We start from the raw sequence: 20,431 nt of genomic DNA on the forward strand, positions 1-20,431 counted from the left end.
TACCTAAAAAAAAAAAAAAAAAAAAGCTTTAAACAGCTCACAAAACCCAATATTACATACACACACCGATCAGCCATAACATTATGACCACTGAGAGGTGAAGTGAATAACATTTGTTATCTCGTTACAATGGCTCCTGGAAGTGGGTGGGATATATTAGGCGGCAAGTGAACACTTTGTCCCTGAAGTTGATGTGTTGGAAGCTGAAAAAAAGTGTAAGGATTCAAGGAACTTTGACAAGGGCCAAATTGTGATGGCTAGACGACTGGGTGAGAGCAACTCCAAAACTGCAGCTCTTGTGGGATGTTCCCGGTCTGCAGTGATCGGGACCTACCAAAAGTGGTTCAAGGAAGAAAAACTGGTGTACCAGCAAAAGGGTCATGTTGACCCTGGGGAGCCAAGGCTGGCCTGTGTGCTCCAATCCAATAGAACAGCTACTGTAGCTCAAATTGCTGAAAAGGGTTCATGCTAGTTCCGACACAAAGGTGTCTGAGCACACAGTGAATCACAGCTTGTTGTGTATGGGGCTTTGTGGCCACAAACTGGTCAGGGTGCCCATGCTGACCCCTCTCCACCACCAAAAGCTCCTTCAATGGGCATGTGGGCATCCAAACTGGACCATGGAGCAATGGAAGATGGTGGCCTGGTCCAATGAATAACATTTTCTTTTACATCATGTGGATGGCCGATGCGTGTCTCACTTACCTGGCGAAGAGATGGCACCAGGATGCACTATGTGAAGAAGGGAAGCTAGCCAAGGCAGCGTGATGTTCTGCTGGGAAACACTGGGTCCTGTCATTCATATGGCTGTTACTTTGACACATACTATCTACATAAACATTGTTGCTGACCAAGTACACCCCTTCATGGAAGCGATATTCCCTGATGGCAGTGGCCTCTTTCAACAGAATAATGCTCCCTTGCCACACTGCAAAAATGGTTTAAGGTACACAGCAACGAGTTCAAGGTTTTACCTTGGCCTCCAAATTCTTCAGATCTGAATCCAATGAAGCATCTGTGGGATGTGAAGCCATGGATGCCCCACCTCATAACTTACAGGACTTAAAGGATCTGCTACTGACAGCTTGGTGCCAGATACACAGAATACCTTCAGAGGTCTAGTGGAGTCCATGCCTCGATGGGTCAGGGCTGTTTTGGCGGCAACAGGAGGACCTATTCAATATCAGGTGGGTGGTCATAATGTTATGGCTGGTGTGTGTGTGTGTGTGTGTGTGTGTGTGTGTGGCCATTTTCCCTATTTAGGTGTTGCATTTTTGGGGATATTATTTAATGGGCCCAGGGTAATGAATTATCAGTGAATGGCCCATACCCGGAAATACTGCAATTGAAAAGTTATTTACCATATTTTGGACACATTTGCAACCTTTAGTACAGTTACAACTATAGAAATTGTTACCCATGTCTGTATAATGCCTTGTTCACAAAGGTTCAGCTTGTATACAAGCAGTGTGGACAGCAAGTTTTTGCAAAGCATTTGCAGACTTTTGGCAAGATTCAAGCAGCTTTGTTGAAGCCTTACAAGTACCATTCAGCTCCCGATGGGCAGGTTAAAACACAGATCTTTATGGGAGTGCTGACTGTCACTGCGAGCAGTTAGCAGGCTTCGGTATGCTTTGGCGCTACATGATGTTTGTTGAAAGCCTGCTAAGCTACTTGTTTAAAGTAACAGTCAGCACTCCCATTAAATTCCATTTTTGACAACCCCAAACTGGAAATAATGTTATCACAAAGGCTGCAACAAAGTAACTTGAAACTAATTCTTACAAAAGTGTGATGTTACACTGTTTAAACTGAAGCCTTAGTGAGGCCTACAATTACCTTTGGCTAAAATCCTGAACATAGTCCCCTCATTTTCACTTTAAACAGTAGGTAAATGCGAACAAATTCGCTTATTTACTCCCTTTTGGTCTGTTAGAATTAAAAGTGTTTTGCTATCTGTTAAAGATTGTTGATCCAATCAGAAATTCATAGCTGTCCCATGTTATCTCAGGCAGTCTAATTAGCCCTCCAAGTTGTCATCTTGGGAATACATAATAGTTAGTGTCTACAATATAGAAAAGGAAGAATGGGAGGGATGGAGTAGTTTAGCAAAAGGCATCTTGGCAGGACTGAAAATCAGTCAACAAAAATGCTGTGTTGTCAGCCCACAAAAAAACGTAGGGGTTGAGTGCATTGCAGGCAGATCACGCGTTTCATTGAAACAAATAAAACATAGAAAAATAGGTATGTATTGTGGAGATGTACTGCATGTGGTTTTTCCCGGCATACACCAAGCAACACTTGCCTTTTTGTGTCACACACAAGTCTTTCCATAATAGTCTCAGCTTAATGCCACTTGATAACACACAGAACTGCTATGTAGAATACAATCTCTGTATAATGTAGGTCACGGTAAAGAATAAAGGATATTAAAGCTATCAAAGTGGTTAACCAATTCAGAAGGTGTTCTGCGTTGGATCAGACAGAGTGCCACTAGAATACATCACTTAAATCAGGCAAAACATTCCAAAGTCACACGGTGGCAAGCATGCAGATCCTTCAAAACTCAATGGGTCCAGCCCAACCTCTGTCACTCCACTGGCAGCAGAATCTTCTCAACATGCTCCTTTTGTTTTTTAAAGTATTTACATTTACTTTACAAGACTGTCCTGATATGCTACTGTAGTGTATATCCAGAGCTCCAATGTCATTTTATAGCTTGGGAAGCACTGGTTGCCAGGATTGTGGATGTGTCACCTAGGTTTCTCACATACACATGGTGAGCGACTCCAGCACTTATGACAGATATGGATAAAACAACATCTGTTGTTTTCTCAGAACCTTAATTAGTTCTGTTCTGGATCCTAGAGCCCAGAAGCTTTGTAGTCTTTTGGTGGGAATGCGCCTCCATTCCCAAGTAAAAATCTTTCCTGGTAGCCAGTCCTCATTATTAGTCTCAGCTGTCCGCAGGTCTTTATATGTGAAATAACCGATGCTCAGGGCTTTCTCTCTCACTCTTTCTGCGTTGGGAGCCTGCTGCTGGGTGAAAAGGCTGAGTGCTGACAAAACACTAAAATGTTTAGTGGCTTGGAGGAGCATGTTTTTTGTTTTATGTTATGAACTTGTGCAAAGCCCTCCTGCACTCAAACCGCATCTAGGTAATGCCTTGCTGAATAATGGTGCAGGATAAACCTGCTTGGACTGCTGCTTTGGGTCCCCGTCTTATGCATTGTTCCCCACTGCCAGTTAAGGCTGTCCCCATTACATCTAATCTTCTTTTGTGACTACAAGAATCCAGTATAATAAAAGTGTACCAGGATGCCTGTATATTACACTTTACAACTGCTACCTATATAATCTAGATGAAAAATAAAAATGTGTCCCAGGGTAAAGTCAGTAAGTTCTGCTGACGCATTATGCTAAATCTTAGCACTGGGATAAGAACTGGAGTTTTATCATGATCAACTATAATGCAGAACCTCCCTAGAACGCTATATGTTGGAAGGAGATGTATTAAAGCCTATTATTTTCCAAAATTGGTTATCAGAAGCTCAGTATATGATGAACTATAAAAGGTATAAATCTCTTGAAGAAAATACAGCTCATGGCTCAATGGTTCATTGCCTGGCTATTATAGAACAACTCTGCAAAACCAATTGTCATACAAATCACTGGCAGATCTGTACAACGTGCAGAGAGGACCGGCAGGACAGACTACAAGGTTTGAAAATGTACACATTTACATTTGTTCTCAGGGTCACATTCTGAGCAGAATCTAAAACACATTAGTTACACGCTTATCTACAATAGTCGGTATCACTACAATTTGAAGCCAATTTGTTTCCACGGCAGAGTAGGTTTAATTTCCTTGCTCAATGCTTCTTGGGACAATCATCAATAAATATTTGCATAAAACTATTTGCATCAACAAACAGCCAGAAATGGTGTAGATAATTCAGAAGCCGTGAAAAAAAATGTTTATTTATAACAGTTATATTTTATGAGCGGGTAGCCAGAAAGAGGCAGATCATTATTTTGATGACCAAAAGGTCAGTTTATTTTCAGTACATTCAGTAAAAGTTCCAAAATGTAAGCCTTGAGTGCATCCAAAGAGGGTGTTATAATATTGTCATTTAATCCATGAGCTGAGATAATGGCATAGAGCTTTCACCATATCCGTTGTCAACAAGATAAAAGGTACAAAATAACACTTTTTTTTTTTTATAACCTGTCAGTTTCCTGTAACTGGCATTCAGCTTCTACTGTAGCCTCACAGATAACATATGACCGCTCCCTCTACTGTATTCTTTATAGCGTTATTTTCCAGACTCCCCATCAGTTAGTAATACACAGGTGTCTTGCTGCACTCCTTACTGGAGATGAAAGTCTTTAAAACACAGGTGGGTGCTCGCAGTGACCATGGATGGCGCCATGAGGGTATACAAGTTTCAAAAGGATGTCACCAGCACACCTTAGTTAAGGTGAAATCAGCAAAAGTCAATTTATTGATGGTATACTGCCATTCAAGTACAAGGACTAACTGGAGGGGGGGGAAGCGACCCTGGAAGCTGTGCCAAAAAAAGGCAGGAAGAGGGCAACAGGGATTAGTTACCAGTATTTTCCCCTGGTCTCCCTACAACTGATCTTTTCCCCATTACAGACTTAACATGACTTGTTCTGCACGGTCTCTGTAGGAGTCAGTGCCGGCCAAGGAGGAGGCCATCTTGGTAAAGGCAAGGGTTTGTTTCCTCATGTCAGAGCCTCCAGCAAAAAGAACAGTGCGCTGTACAGATGTGACCTTCCCAAATCTCACCCAAAATCTCCTGAAACTAACAGTCAGAGCCAGCAGTGCCTTAGATCTCCCACCGCAGATATACAGCTATAAGATTTTAGACACGGGAGTACCTGAGCACCCTCACATACCAAGAAGTGCACTATTATTTTTCAAGAGGAATTCAAGATCATTTAGATCTATTTAAAGTGCCAGTAAAAAGAATTACAGGCCAACAAAATCTAATTATATAGTATGTTATTTGATCAGTAATGTATTTTGGTTTACAAAACAGTCTTACCCAGTTTTCCATAAAATAAACCTGTTGGAAAATGTTAGCAGATTATAAATATCACAAAGCTCAACTGTATTTTAAAAAAAGACAATGGCTGGTCCGCAAAGTAAAGATAAAAGCCAAACAATGCGAGCTATTTGGTTTTGAATATCATATGCCCAAAACAAAGAAATGCAGAGCTGCTCACATCCTGCTCTGGGGGGTTGAAGGTTGTTTGAACTGTGATGTGGAAAACTAGCGAAGCAACTCAGAGAAAGAAAACTGTTTTCCATACCTCAGAGAAATTGACTGCAAGGGGAATTATTCCCGACACGTAGCACCCCACCAGCATAGCCAGGGACAACAGGCTAATAGAACTGAAGTCATCCATGGCTGCTCTTGTCCTTCAAGGTCCAATCTGCAACATAAAATGATAAATGCAAACTTAGTCTAAGGCAAAGGATTGCACACTGAAAATATCTCTGCTTGCAGCTTTTCCTATCTGACTACTGTTTTTACAACAAAACTAGTTGGACAAAGCATTAGCAAGAAGGAACGTTTAGCAGATGCCATCATGAAAGCACTTTATATTATTTATCTTTACTTGTTCTTAATTCCTACTAACGCTACTACCTTATGTACTGGACTTAACCACCATACAGAACACCTTTATATACAGAAAATGAACCCGTGTTTCCTCTTTCACCGTTTATGCCCCTTTGCATTTGGCAGTCTTTATACTGACCTTATATAAATATACATATACATTAGATCATATTTATATACACAGCAGATTCGTTCATCTCATGTTTTTTCCTATTTTGGAGTATTTTTATCTGAGCTATTTAAATTGCAAATGTTATGTAGTCAAGTTGTTCCAATTGCTTTAGTAAGTTGCCTCACTGATCTGAAATTCCCCCATTAGACTTGCTAGTAACAATATGTCTGAGAATCTTCCAGGACAGCAACCTTGAGAGATGATTGGTTTCTCCCTCTACCGAAAACACAATAAGAACAGTTGCAAAACCTCTACCACCCCCCTCGCCCCTCAGTTGAGATTAAAGTAGATTACTTTTACCAGCGCACAAGGGACAAAAACACCATGAAAACAACCAAAAGAAACGGGTTGGAAGTAGGCTTCCTGTCCTGGAAGATTCCCAGAAATACCATTACCGGTAGGTCTAACAGGGAATTTCCCTGAACATCTTCCAGGACAGCAACCTGAGAGGAGAAGCAAAAAATAAACAAGCCTATGTCAGGACGGGACCACTAGCTGTAGACCTTTACTGCTGAAAGGTCTTATTAGTCGGTCTTATTGCATGAAAACCTCGGTCTGTGCAGGTTCTATGGTGGGCTGTGCAGGTCTATGCAGGACTCTCAGGTGGGCTGTGCGGGTCTATGCTGGTCTGTGCGGGTCTATGCTGGTCTGTGCGGACTCTCAGGTGGGCTGTGCGGGTCTATGCTGGTCTGTGCGGGTCTATGCTGGTCTGTGCGGACTCTCAGGTGGGCTGTGCGGGTCTATGCTGGTCTGTGCGGGTCTATGCTGGTCTGTGCGGACTCTCAGGTGGGCTGTGCGGGTCTATGCTGGTCTGTGCAGACTCTCGGGTGGGCTGTGCGGGTCTATGATAGATAGATTTATTTGTCACATACACAATCGTACAAGTATGATATGCAGTGAAATGCTTACACGACTGCAAAAAGAAGAAAGAATACATTTTAAATAAAACTTTTACATTGCAAAATAAATATAAGTGTTAAATGTAAATATTAAAATTTAAATTTGACTAAAAATGCTAATACAATATGGAATGTAAGTGTGCAAATGCCAACAGCAGCAATACGGGGTAAAATGAATTAAAGTGATGACCAGCAGTGAATTGACCTTTCCTTGACCATTTTCTATTAAAGTGCGGATGTGCAGTAATGTAAGAATACTTATCTAATCAGGCAGTAGATTATATGACTATATAGAGGTCTGATTAAGAGACCGTATAGCCTGAGGGAAGAAACTTCTCCTCAGTCTCTCTGTGTTGGCCTTCAGGGAGCGATAACGCTTCCCAGACCTCAACAAAGAAAAAAGTCCATTGTTGGGATGGCTGAAGTCCCTCATAATCTTCCTGGCCTTGGTCCAGCACCGCTTGCTATAGATTGAATTCAGGTCAGGGAGTTTAGTTTGGATGATTCTCTCAGCTGCTCGCACCACCCTCTGAAGAGCTCGTCTGTCCTGCACGGTGCTGTTCCCAAACCAGGTAGTGGTGTTTCCCATCAGGATGCTCTCTATGGTGCAGGAATAAAAATTTCTAAGCACCCTAGCAGGCAGTCTGAAGTCCCTTAAGCGTCTAAGATGGAAAAGACGCTGCCGAGCCTTTTTCACCACGGTGTTGATATGACAGGACCATGACAAGTCCTGCGTAATATGTACACCGAGGTATCTGAAACTATCCACTCTCTCCACTGGGCTTCCATTGATCATGGGGGTCTGGTATTTTCTCTCCTGCTTTTTACAGAAGTCCACTATCAACTCCTTTGTCTTGCTCACATTGAGGAGGAGGTTGTTCCTCTGGCACCAATTCTCCAGATTCCTAATCTCCTCCAAATATGCTGGTCCGTGCGGGTCTATGCTGGTCTGTGCGGGTCTATGCTGGTCTGTGCAGATTCTCAGGTGGCTGTGTGGGTCTATGCTGGGCTCTGAGGCGTACTAGAGCGGGGCAGAGGAAAGCAAGTACAATGTCCCAGCTTAGGAAAAAGAAAATGCACCAGATGGTTTTAAACTAACCAGACCCTTCCAATCAGGAAAACGTTTGGAAAGGACATGGTGCACCAAACTGCTTACTCTTTAGAACAGAAACAAAAGTACTAGGCATCTGCAGCAATGTTTGCAATGTATGTCAATGTACATACATTACTGGGGGGAATTTCCTAACTAAAGTGGAGTTAACATCCTAAACTTATAAATGCCACAGCACTACCGGAGGCTGGAGCAACAGGTGGCATATAAATAAACAGGCAAAAGACAAAGTATATGCAAAAGACATCAGGTAGGAAAGAGTGCCCGGCAGACACAGTAGCTTCGACCCACCACCTAAACAAACTGCATCCCCTCCCCCTGCGTGTGGCACTGTAATGTCAAATACTTAACAGGCTTAGACCTGGGAGCAGCCATCGCTGTTCTGTCCTTCCTACGATTCCTCCACTGGTGGCAGTGGTGATCACCCATGCTGTCGGCCTCAGCGTTCATGCTGTAGCACGACATTCAGCTTGAGGCTTGGGCTGCATTAATCCCTGCTAATTGCTCTAAGCTCAGGAATCACTGTAGCACCGTGCCTCCGCTGGCCACCTGCACTACCCCAGAAGGGGAGGAGAAGGACCGGGCAATAATCCTTGGGATCTTCAGGAGGAGGGAGTGAAGGTTCTGGAAGCATTTCAGGGGTACCTCTGACAAAAGACAGCAAGGCTTCAGGCACCACAACACAGCAGAGTTGCAGTAGGACCACTGACCCAACGGCCATCCGGTCAGGAAAAAAAAAAACAACGAATGTTGAAGTTCTGGACGGTAGAAAACACAATATAAACTGGAGGGGTTTTTAAACTGTTCTGCTTAGCTACAGGGCAGCGACATACTTCTCAGAAACCAGTTAGGCCTTGTATACATACAGAAAAAAATGGTGTGCTAAATACATATACAAGCCTAAAGACCAATCCCGACCCAGACTTGAGGCTTAAACTGGACAGGTTAGACACTCTTAATCTTTGTCTCACCAGTCTTGCAGATAAATATACTGGTCTATATAGAAAACTGAAGGGCCTCAGTCTCACTCAGGAATCATCTAAGGACAGATACTGGCGCCCTGATGGGTGACCCCACTAAAATGATTTTTCATAAACACCTTTCACATCTCCATACAACTAAACAGCCCATTGACCCTCAACAGGCCAAATCCTTTCTACAGGTGAAACTCGAATAATTAGAATATTGTGCAAAGTTCATTTATTTCACTAATGCAACTTAAAAACCCCAAGAACCCCAAATCCACAATCTCAGAAAATTAGAATATTACATGCAATCAATAAAACAAGGATTGTACATAGAACAATATCGGACCTCTGAAAAGTACAAGCATGCATATGTACTCAGTACTTGGTTTGGGCCCCTTTTGCAGCAATTACTGCAATTACTTTTGCACGATATTCTAATTATTCGAGTTTCACCTGTATATACAAACTCCCTCCCCTAAGTCTCTACAACATCAGTTACTGAATCATGAAAATATACTGAGCAAAGTGAAAAAAATAAAATGATCATAAACCTTAAAATTTATAAGCAACTGGGCCCCAGGCGATTTTACGACATTTGTAACAGTTTATAATAAACTATTGAAAGGTGTCTTATTTAATGCAGACTCCTTCATGGCCGATATACTTATGCTACCAAAGCTGGCCACTGACAAAACAAAATAGGACTGATGTTCAACATATTTCTTTTATCGACCGGACACAAAATATTGGCCAACATTTTAGCCACCCAATTAAATCCAAATCTCCCGGATTTTATTTCTAAAACTGGCCATACACAGTCCAAATTTCTTTGTCAGGTTTTAACTGCTGTCTGTATTCCCACTTAGGTAGCCATACAACACTCATAATTTGAGCCGTGGGTGATCCTGTTGGTACCACCTGGCTCGACAAACTTCAATAACAAAAATTGTAAAAGCCGGGTGGAAAAATGTCAGCTGAACATTGACTGCATCCGATCAAGTAGGATTTGTGTAGGTGCTCTGCTATCCCCTTCACAAAATACAAATCAACATTCAAACACATTTATAGTTTACGGCTATTTTCCAGGGAACAGCCAACACAGGACTGACTGATTCATTGAATGCATTTTTACCCTCGGTCTGAAGTAGAAGGACCAGGTCAAAATACTAATTCTTTGGTTAACAACAATGGACCAGTTACAGAATGAATCAAATACTCACCTGCTCCCATGTGTTGCTCCCTCATTGGTCAGATTTGATAGGCATTGCTCCCTCACTGAAGGAAATGCTGTAGGATGCAAATTGCCAGTGAGAGTGATGCTTTGCCCATCTAGCCAGCAAGGGTCCACATATGGAAATAGACAATTATTTATTTGCCCTATATAGCGATTCTGACCAGTTGTCACCACTGATGAGATCACTAGAGGGACATGGCCAGAACATATTGGCTCTAGCATTGCTAGCACAAACCAGCAGAACAGGAATATCACAGTAAAGAGCCGATAAAACATGTTACATTGAATATAATGAAAAGGAATAGTGTCAGTCTCTCAAGAGGGATTGCTATTGCTGGGCAGCCAAGTTAGGCACAGATATATTTCCAAATGTATTTCCGTCACCGATGGGCCCCCAGTGAAACATAACAACTAGCCTTGCACACCCCCCACTCAGACCTCTCAGTCCTGGGGACTCAACAGTTCCCATTCAGACCTCAAATAGTCCAGGAACCGATACATGAATACGTTTCTGCAGGTCTGAGTGCGAGCAGTCAGTGCTGCAAGGTCACCGGGGTGCACGAGGTCTACGTGGTGGCAAACAAACCAGGTATAATACACTCCACTAGACTAGAGCAACAATGTAAAAGATACATTTACCATGTTAAAAAGGAGAACTATGAGATGAGTGATTTCCACTCACCTCATTGTTCTAGCCGACCTGAGACAATGAGACTGTCACAGGTCGCCTCAGTAGATCGGGAGGTGAGCGAACACATACCGGGTTCGCTCGCCTCTCGATCCTGTCACGGCTCTCTGCCGTGACAGGGGGAGGGGCTGGATTCCCCTCTCCCCACTCCGATCTGCCAGCGCTGACTGGCGGAACGGAGGGGTACAGCTGGCTCTGCCTCTAGATAGGCAGAGCCAGCTGTCACTCACGCAGCTGGGCGGATCCCGTCATCTACGTCAGGATCCGCTCCGGCGTCTCAGTATACCGCGAGCTGTAGCTCGCGGTATACTGAGCTTAGGGTAACGGGAGGACGCTAGTTTGTGTCCTCCCGTTACCCTAAGGAGAACTATGGGGAAAAACACTGACCCCAAAGTTCTCGTTTAAAGGCGCCCAGGTAGCTGCTCAGCCCTGGAAACTCCGCTGTATGGGTCTACACTAGTCACTGTAGCATATGTTCTTCTTTTTTCCTCGAAACAGTCTTCAGATTCTGCCACTGGAAACAGTGCGCAGCAATGTGCGGCAACACGTGTTGTGTGCTGTGTGGGAAAAAATGCTGCATGTCTGGTTTTTGTCTATTGTGGTGCATTGGTAGCCCATGAATTTAACCGGACTGCTGTACAATGTATGGAAATGCAAAATCTATTCTTCAGAATGTCTGGTATTTTGTCTCGTTATTTACTTTTCTCTCAAAAGGTATTTGAGGTCAAACACTAAAATAAATCTGTATTTCTATATTGAATTTCCAAAAGTTCTATCCTACGTACTTATTGAAGATGTCCGTTGGATGCACCTTCTCACTGACGCAATTTAATTCAGCCCTGTGAATATGCACTTCCTTGTGTCACAACTCTTACAGAGCCTGCCTTCTGACCTACAACTCAACACCTGAACAATGTAACAGTATCATTGCTTGCTGGAAGAAATGCATGATGGGATATGTAGTCTTGAAAGATTGCATCACAGCAAACAGCAGGAAAGAGATGCAAAGCACATGTGAATCAGGGGGAAAGTGATGGGCAGACGGAAGGCAGCAATCACTATTTAAAAGAGATTTTTTTTTCCAAGTAAGCTTTGACTGTATTATCAAAAACAACTAAAGTAGGTGCTCCTACTAGCATGCTGATTGTATAACAGGATGGTGTATGCTGGGACTCTACAACTATTTACAATATTATTTATTGTGACTCTGTTGCAAAGTTTCTTAACCTGGAGATCACGCCAGTTAAAGGATGACAACACTATACCATTGCCTCACAATTTTCAGTAGTGTTGTCACTGATAGACCTAATAGGATGGTCAACTGGAGGAGTTCACAGGGCAGGCTGACAACACTGCTGAAAATTGTGAGGCAATGGCATAGCGTTGTCATCCTGCAACAGGAAGTTCTGTAACTGGCAGGCTATCCAGGTAAGAAACATTGCAACAGTCACAAAAAAAAAAAAAAAAAAAAAAAAAAAAAAAAAAAAAAAAACAACTAGCTTAAGAAAAGTGTAAACAGAGACAGAATACCAAACATACTGAAAACAAGATTTGGGGTTTATATACACTTTATTGCAGCACTCAAACAATAAAAGTGTGCTGTGACGCAGTGAATTATGTTGCGAATGTGTCTGAAGACTACATTCACATGAGCCCCCCACAGTTTATATAATGACAGGAGAAGTTCTCTGGAAAGTATAGAAAAACTTTATACATATCATATCCTCCTGCATTTATGTTCCTAGCATGTAATCTACCCCAAGACGTACAGAATTCTATTTGTTTATTCTATAGGCGCAGCTAAACTAATCGCAGGTAAACACACAGTGTGAATGATAATAGTTGCAATCAGTGTATGTTTTTAAGTGTTCAGAAATGTTCAAGGAAGGCGCTTACATCCCTGCCAGTGTGAATGAGGCCTGAGGGAGGAATGTGGCCATTCCCCACTCCAAAGGTTATTACACTATTCCATCAGAGACAGGTAGACGGTTTACAACAGAGGAAGCCAATATTCTATTACAAGTGTGAGAAGAGCATAAAGCTTACCAGGGCAGAAGATAACATACTGTACTGTGACAATAGAGCAAGGATAGGCAACCTTGGCACTCCAGTTGTGGTGAAACTACAAGCCCCATCATCTCTGGGAATCATGCCTGGGCCTGTCAGAGTCTTGCAATGCCTCATGGGACTTGTAGTTCCACTGCAGCTGGAGTGCCAAGGTTGCCACCCCTGCAATAAAGCAACAGCGGCACTACAGCTTCCTACAGAATATACTATTATAATAGAATAATAAGGTATACAGCTCACTAGAGCACAGAAAAATACTATTATATAAAACTAGAGTAATCGGGGAATAAAGTTTACTACAGCATTAATATTCCACATACTAATACACCGGTCTATTATATTAGAGTAATAAGGACATACAGCTTGGTACACCAGAGTCTAATATAGTGTACTATTACAATAGACACATACAGCTTAGTAATGCAGGGCGAGCGACTCTCACACCTCAGCCGTCCGTCTCTATGACCCTGGGCGGACCGTGTTCCCGGTACAGTCAGTCTATGTGTATAATCCCTGGTGTCCTGATCAGCGGCTGTCACAGGGCCTCAGCGGGGAACACATAGGCGTCCAGCCATCTTGCTTTCATCGATCCTCCAGCTGCCATGGTGTCATTACAGGAACTCCTTCCGGGTCACACAGCGACTGACGTCACCTAGAGAAGAGCCGCCTTGGGTCACGGTGCTGATTGGCTGTCTTGTGCATGACACTAATGGCACCTGTGTTGTCTATGACAACCTGTGTTTTTTTTATTTATTTCTGGCCCTGTAGGCCTGTACTGGAAAGTGCCAGCTGGAATCGGGTTATCATGGACAACACCGGCTTCCTTTGCTTGTACAATAATAATGTCTCTGTGTGAGTGGAGGGGGGCATTGTCAGAGAAACGTCTAGGCTATGTTGGCCCACATTCAGACCTGCGCGTTCCTTGAACGCGCACAAAGCACGCTCTTTGACTGAAACGTTACAAAACATGCTGGCATGCTGTTCATTTCTAATGGTACCCCTAACGCGGCCAGGAAGATGCACGTTTTTGCTTTGTGTTTGCGAAAGCAAAATACGGGGAAAGCATGATGCAAAATGTGCTACATGAGCTTTTTTGTTTGTTGAACGTTCAGGCCCCATTGAAGTCCATTGACACACAAGTCCATTGGGAGGCACTGCAACCACAGCATACAAACACACATTATGTGTTCACGGACTGTGCAGGTGTAAATGCGAGGTAATGAATGCGTGTCAGTGAGCGTTTGTCCATGCGTTAATGTGCGTTGCAGTAAGGCAGCCCATACATTTCACTACTTTTGTAACAATAACAAGGTGTGTGACAGTGTCATCAATGGCACCACAGCGTACTAATGCACAAAATACGTGGTTTTGGATGTTGCAGTAACGCATATGTCACCACCATGCAATGATGTTTACCTAGCATTTGATCGGAAAAATGACTGTCAGCTCCCCAGTAAAGTGCATCCCAAGAACGTTCCATTATTTTTCCAGTTTAGGTCATATATTTATTATTGTTTCTTAAATAGGAACATAAATACATGTAATATGAAGACAGATAACATTAAAGTGAACTACTGCCAAAGCCCCTTCTTGTCTTGTAGAGGGTGAAGTATTAAAATGTGCTAGCACAGGACTTGATGAACAAGAGGAGACTATGTAGACAGCTCTCCTGATACCTGTCCTTGTAGATTCTTAAAGGAGAACTATGAGATGAGTGATTTCCACTCACCTCATAGTTCTAGCCGACCTGTGACAATGAGACTGTCACAGGTCGGCTCAGTAGAGCGGGAGGTGAGGGAACACATACAAGGTTCGCTCACCTCTCTATCCTGTCACGGCTCTCTGCCGTGACAGGGGGAGGGCTGGATTCCCCGCTCCGATCTGCCAGCGCTGACTGGCGGAACGGGAGGGGGCGGGTACAGCTGGCTCTGCCTCTAAATAGGCAGAGCCAGCTGTCACTCACGCAGCTGGGCGGATCCCGTCATCTACATCGGGATCCGCTCCGGCGTCTCAGTATACCGCGAGCTGTAGCTCGCGGTATACTGAGCTTAGGGTAACGGGAGGACGCTAGTTTGTGTCCTCCCGTTACCCTAAGGAGAACTATGGGGAAAAACACTGACACCATAGTTCTCCTTTAAGGGTTGCCAGGGTGGGGAGGGGGGAAGCCCCATCAAAATGTTGCTATGGAGCCCTATGATCTGTAATTACACCCCATGGTAGAGGTACTAATATCTACTATATCAGGGGTAGAAAATAGTACTCCAGCTGTGCTACAACAACAAATGCCATCATGCCTCTACCTCATGCCTGTGGCTGTTAGTCTTGCAATGCTTCATGGGACTTGTGGTTCAAAAACAGTTGGAGTGCCAAGATTGCCTACCCCTGCACTTTAGTCTTTTTTATGTCTACCTATTGGAGACAGAGCAGGAAGTGAGGAAAAACTGCCCTAGTGGAGACACAGCAACAAAGTCTGACAGGTTTGGTCTGAAGTTCCACCTTAACAGATGATAGTTCAATTTTGCAGGCAGTAAGGACATCATTTTATGATAAAATTGATTCATTTGAATAAAAATTGTCACATTCTGAAAAATCTCACCTGTTCCCGGACATTGTGAAATGACAATGATGATCTAAGCATTAAAAGTGAATGGGGACCTTACCTACAAGGTATGTATGGTGTACCATCAACAGGGTCAACACAATGGGGAGCCATCAACAGGGTCAACACAACTATATTATGTACAGCATCAAAAAAGGAGAACTAGGCACTCACTTATTCCAAACACAGCAGCCTCCATGTTGAGACATTCACTTCCATATTCTGAGGACACAGGACACTTCAGAATGTGTACTACCCATCTACTCCCTCTGATGGTGACCACTGGATAGAAGATTGTCCCTGCTCCAAACCCCTGTCAAGCTTTCCCGAGCAGGTATATATTGCGGGACCGGCCAAGAGCCCATCCACGCTCCCTTTAAATACTATTAGGCTTTGTATATGTAAGCATAAGAGGGAGTGCAAAAGTACTCAAAGGAAACACACACTGCTGATGTCACGGTAAATAAAACTCTATTCAGCTACAGCAACATGAAAAACGCATGTTGCTGGAGCTAAAGTTTTATTAACGTTGACGTCAGCCATATACGGTACTTCCTTTGAGTATTTTTGCTCTCCCTCTTATGCTCACACATACAAAGCCTAAAGGTCTTCAAAATTCAAGAAAATAACACATAAAGGGGTCTATTTATAAATAATTTCCAGGGTGAATGTTTGCTCTGTGTGAATATAAGTCAAAATGAACACTCTTTAGTTATTTCCTTTATAAATGCAATTAATTTTAGAATGTTTTCATGTAATACTGCATTATGGCCACTAGATGTAGTTAAAGGAGCATATTAGAAATATTACAAGAAATATTTCTTTTCTGTGCTCCTCCGCACCATCCAGTGGCCATAATGCAGTATTACATTAACAAATATTGAAAATACATTCATTTTGGCATATATCTACATGGGTCGAACGTTCACAGGTATTTGCAGAGTTAAGGGCTCTGAGGATACTTTATAAATAGATCCCATAATGTAGTAAATATGCCAAGACATGTTAATGTTTTGTGGTTTTAAAACTCAACCCTTGAGACCCCATTCACACTGAGCGATTTGTAGCGCGATTTCAGCTAAAAAATCAGCTCTATGTAGCTTGTCCAATGCATTTCAATGGAGCTGTTCACATCTCACAGCTCAATGTCGCCTGTAGCTTGTAGCTCAAGCTTGCCGCTTGAAACTGACCTATTTTTCAACGGATTTCGTGCGATTTGGCTTCAATGGTGTGCGACGTCGCGCTACAGAAGTGTCACTTTTGCACAGAAATATAAGCAGGAACATAAGCAGGAAGAGGAATTATGTCACATCGAGACTGCTTTTGATTGGATAGAGCCCAATGTAGCAGCTACGAAGTCCATGCCAAAGGTAGCGATACATAGCGCGACAATATGTGCACTGTAGCTCAATGTCGCTCAGCTCAAATCAGCGCTGAAAAAGTGTTTTTTTCAATGTAGCTCAGTGTGAATGGGGTCTTAACAAAGTCTAGAGAGACGCAACATGTCAGAGTGGAGCCTGGTAATGTAACAAAACAGAGGGGTGGGGCCTGTGAAAGCCAAAACTGGATCCTTTCTAGTGGATGAGACAAAGGAGTAAAGGGAGACGCTGACGGGAGTGCTCTGATTTGATGCTCTGCGTTGGTGCACACTATTAAAGTGACATTAAACCCTCAGATTTTTTAACATAAATCAATACTGTAATGTGCGCCTTACATAATGTGTGCCATTAGTGTTATTATATATAAATAAGGAACTTACGCTGTGTTTGTTCTTCTGATTTCTTTTAGTACTTGAACGGAGTGAAAGTGCAGTCATAGGTAGAACACGCCCAGTGGGCAACAGTACTACAGACAGAAATAGAAATGTTTTTCTTTAGTAGAGGAAAGCTGGACAACTGTCAGGTTTTTATTTCTACACAAAAAAGTGTGACTACTTTGTGCCAATATAATCCTGCAGCGAGCGCTATGGTGACAAACAGCAACTATAAAATATGATATAAATAACTGCCACGCTATACTCTTATACTCCTATATACAAACAGTATCAATTACAAACTGCTACAAGTGATCTATATACACTGTATACCGTATCCAATGTGTGACACAAAACAATAAACACAACACTTTCTCCTGTGCTGAGGTCACACAATATTCCAAAGTACCCAGTAATGTCCCATCTAATATATTCAACATGAGTCAAGTTGTTTAATGAATTCCAGTGTTTGAACAACGATATCCAAAGTTGTAAAGTGTCAATAAGCTGTAGTATCCACCACTTCAAATCTGCAGCCAACACCAACATGAAGCGTTGCATCTACCACAAATAATCCATTGATGTGATCACTCTCCAGACACATCATCTGTATATGTATGTATGCATATAAGACAGGGACCTTAGAGTTCTGAAGGTGCATATAAATTGGCACCTTGAGAACCGGTACTGGTGTGAAACTATGTAAAGCGCTGCATAAAATTATTGGCACTATATAAATACCTGTAAGAAGTAAATAAGACCTCGTGGCTAAGGTCTTATACAGCAGATCCCTTTTACCCCTATGGCAGCTTGGATGAAACCTTATTCTGAAACTGTGAACTGTTAGCCCCTCTCCTTCCATCTCATTCCCCATGTGCAATAGAACATGTGTGAAGCAAAATAGACTCCATAATATAGACCATATATATCATTAAAACAAAAGTTTATTTAAAATGTTACTCACATAACACCTTGTATAAAACAAGGAATCTCTCCCAGCGGCATCACTACCCGATCCTCCAAGCCTGTCGGCTGTGACAGAGCTCTCTCTCCGCCTCCACTGCAGCGATGGTATGTCTCTCGGTGTCCTCACGTCCTATACTCTATGTATAGAAAGTGATGAGTCAGGGACCTTAGACCACTTCAGCAGAGGTGGAGAGAGGCTCCAAAGTCTGGTCTAAGTTCAAGCCAGCCCCAAGGATCGGATGAGCATACATTTTTAAATGTTTGACCCAATGCAAAGGTTATTAAAATGTTTACCCAATAACCCACCGCCCGGGGGGAGTGGCCTGCCAATGACGTGGGGAGACGCCAAACCCTCGTGATCTGACCTAAAGCAAGCTCAGCCGTAGATACCGGCCGCATCTCTGTCTCTTAACTCGGCCCTCGCAGAGCAGAAGTGGTAGGATGGTGGCGTCCACATCTCCAACGGCTGCAAGTCGGGATCCTGTCTCAGTTCCAGCTTCTCCTCTAGGACGGTACAAATAGATTCAGGAAAGTTGGATTACAACCGGGAGGGTGCCCCTCAGGAAAGTGAGGTTCAACAGGATATAAGATATGTAGTTTACAAAATTATACTGAAAAAGAAGCCATCTTAGTAGCAGCTAGATCTAAGAAGTCAGTAACACATGATGGACATATAGTGGCTGCCTTTCATGGCCTTTCAAGACAAACGTGGATGCTTCGGAAGGCGCTTAAGCCAGTGTTAGGCTCTGTTCACACCTAGGCGTTTCGAATATGCGCATTTCGTGACGCGCGTTTTACCGCAATTCGCGGTAAAAAAAAACACGCAACAAACGCGCGTTTCCGAGAGCAAATTGGCTGTATCCCAATGGAAACGCTCAACAAAAACGCCGCAAAGAAGCTCATGTACCTTTTCAGGCGTAGGCCGTTTTGTAGCGCGTTCAGACGGGCTGAAATACGGCAAGGTGTGAACCATACCCATAGAAAACAATGGGATTTTCATGTTTGAGCGTTTTGTAGAGCGTTCGTAGAGTGTTGAACGCGCTACAAAACGTACAGGTGTGAACCAGGCCTTAGAGAAGAAAATAGGGTATAGATGGGGGTACTCATTTCAGCTGATTACCCAGAAAAACGGGAAAACGGCTAAATTCAGGAAACTAGAAGATCTTCCAGGTTTTTTGGACATATTAGAAATCCCTTCAATACAATTGCCAAAATCGAGTAAGCTGGATATGCCTACCAGAACTGAATGGTCGTTAGTAAAATCTCGTCGACCACATAAACATTGATATAAAATAAAAATATGTTTTGGGAGATTAGGAAGTTTGCTGTCTGCAATAGTCCTGTAAAAAAGTTTACAGGACTAAAAGCAATAAGAAAGGAATCAAATGATGTATCTCGATGAGCCATTTCCCTTTCTTGGTTATATATGTTTTTTTTATGTAGCGCAGGAGATTGTAGAATAAGAAGAAATAGGTATTAAATTCAAGGCGTATAAGAAATGGGTTTATTTCAAGGTCTTAGAAAGAAATGTTTATTAATGGGCTGAGGCTTGAAAAGGGTTAGGCCTGGTTCACACCTAGGCGGCACCGTTTTTGTGGATTTGTACGTGCGTTAACAGCATGTGTTTATTTGTACGTTTATGCGCATTGTGCACATATGTATGCGCGTTTTAACACACGTACATGAAAACGCCGGTTTGATTGGCAGCTCATAAAACATTGTGAGCAATGGAAGACGGCGCGTATAAACGCACAAAGACGCTCACGAAAATGTGCAACATGCTTCTGCGCGTTTTGGGGCATTTCCGATGAAGCCTATGGGGCAAAAAACTTCCCAAAGAAGCTCCTGTACCTTCTCGGGCATTTGGCGTTTTTCTGCTCAGGGGTGAACCAGGGTCATTGGAAATCATGGGATTTCTTTTTTTGGGCATTTAAAAGCGCTTTTCGAAATGCTCAAAAACTCCTACTACCTAGTGGGCCCCTACAAACCCTGTACAGCCTTTTTTGTGTGGGCTATATGCGGGACATTAAGACAGATGCCCTTTATACAAGAGTATGGTGACTGCATTTGCTTGTATGTAGAGAGTTCGGAGGGAACATTTAGGTCTAAAATTGGTTATAGTGTATGTATGTTTTGTTTAGTTTTTTTCTTGGTTGTGTTTGGTTTTGCTGGTGTGTTTTGTTTTGTCTGAGCAGGTTGGATGCAATATGTACCTTGGGGGATCTTTAATTAAGAAATGGGTAGGTGTGCGCTGGCTACCTTTAGGCCTTGTTCATACCAAGCGTGGAGCAGGTGCAGAGCAGAGCAGTTACAGACCGGAGCA

General features: G+C 42.9%; 1 protein-coding gene across 1 annotated transcript in view; it reads right to left on the reverse strand.

Moving 5' to 3' along the window:
- The window catches only part of SLC39A9 (solute carrier family 39 member 9), a 21,779-nt gene extending 8,367 nt beyond the window's left edge, over positions 1-13,412 (reverse strand). Inside the window, exons 1-2 of the mRNA XM_018565103.1 lie at positions 13,202-13,412; positions 5,341-5,463 (exon numbers count right to left, since the gene is read on the reverse strand). Coding sequence (XP_018420605.1) covers positions 5,341-5,436 — 96 coding nt within the window. The 5' untranslated portion in view covers positions 5,437-5,463; positions 13,202-13,412. The remainder of the gene's footprint in view (positions 1-5,340; positions 5,464-13,201) is intronic.
- Positions 13,413-20,431: the final 7,019 nt, after the last annotated feature.

Source organism: Nanorana parkeri, unplaced genomic scaffold (assembly GCF_000935625.1).
Source record: "Nanorana parkeri isolate BGI_ZX_2015 unplaced genomic scaffold, ASM93562v1 scaffold812, whole genome shotgun sequence".
Classification (NCBI taxonomy): domain Eukaryota; kingdom Metazoa; phylum Chordata; class Amphibia; order Anura; family Dicroglossidae; genus Nanorana; species Nanorana parkeri.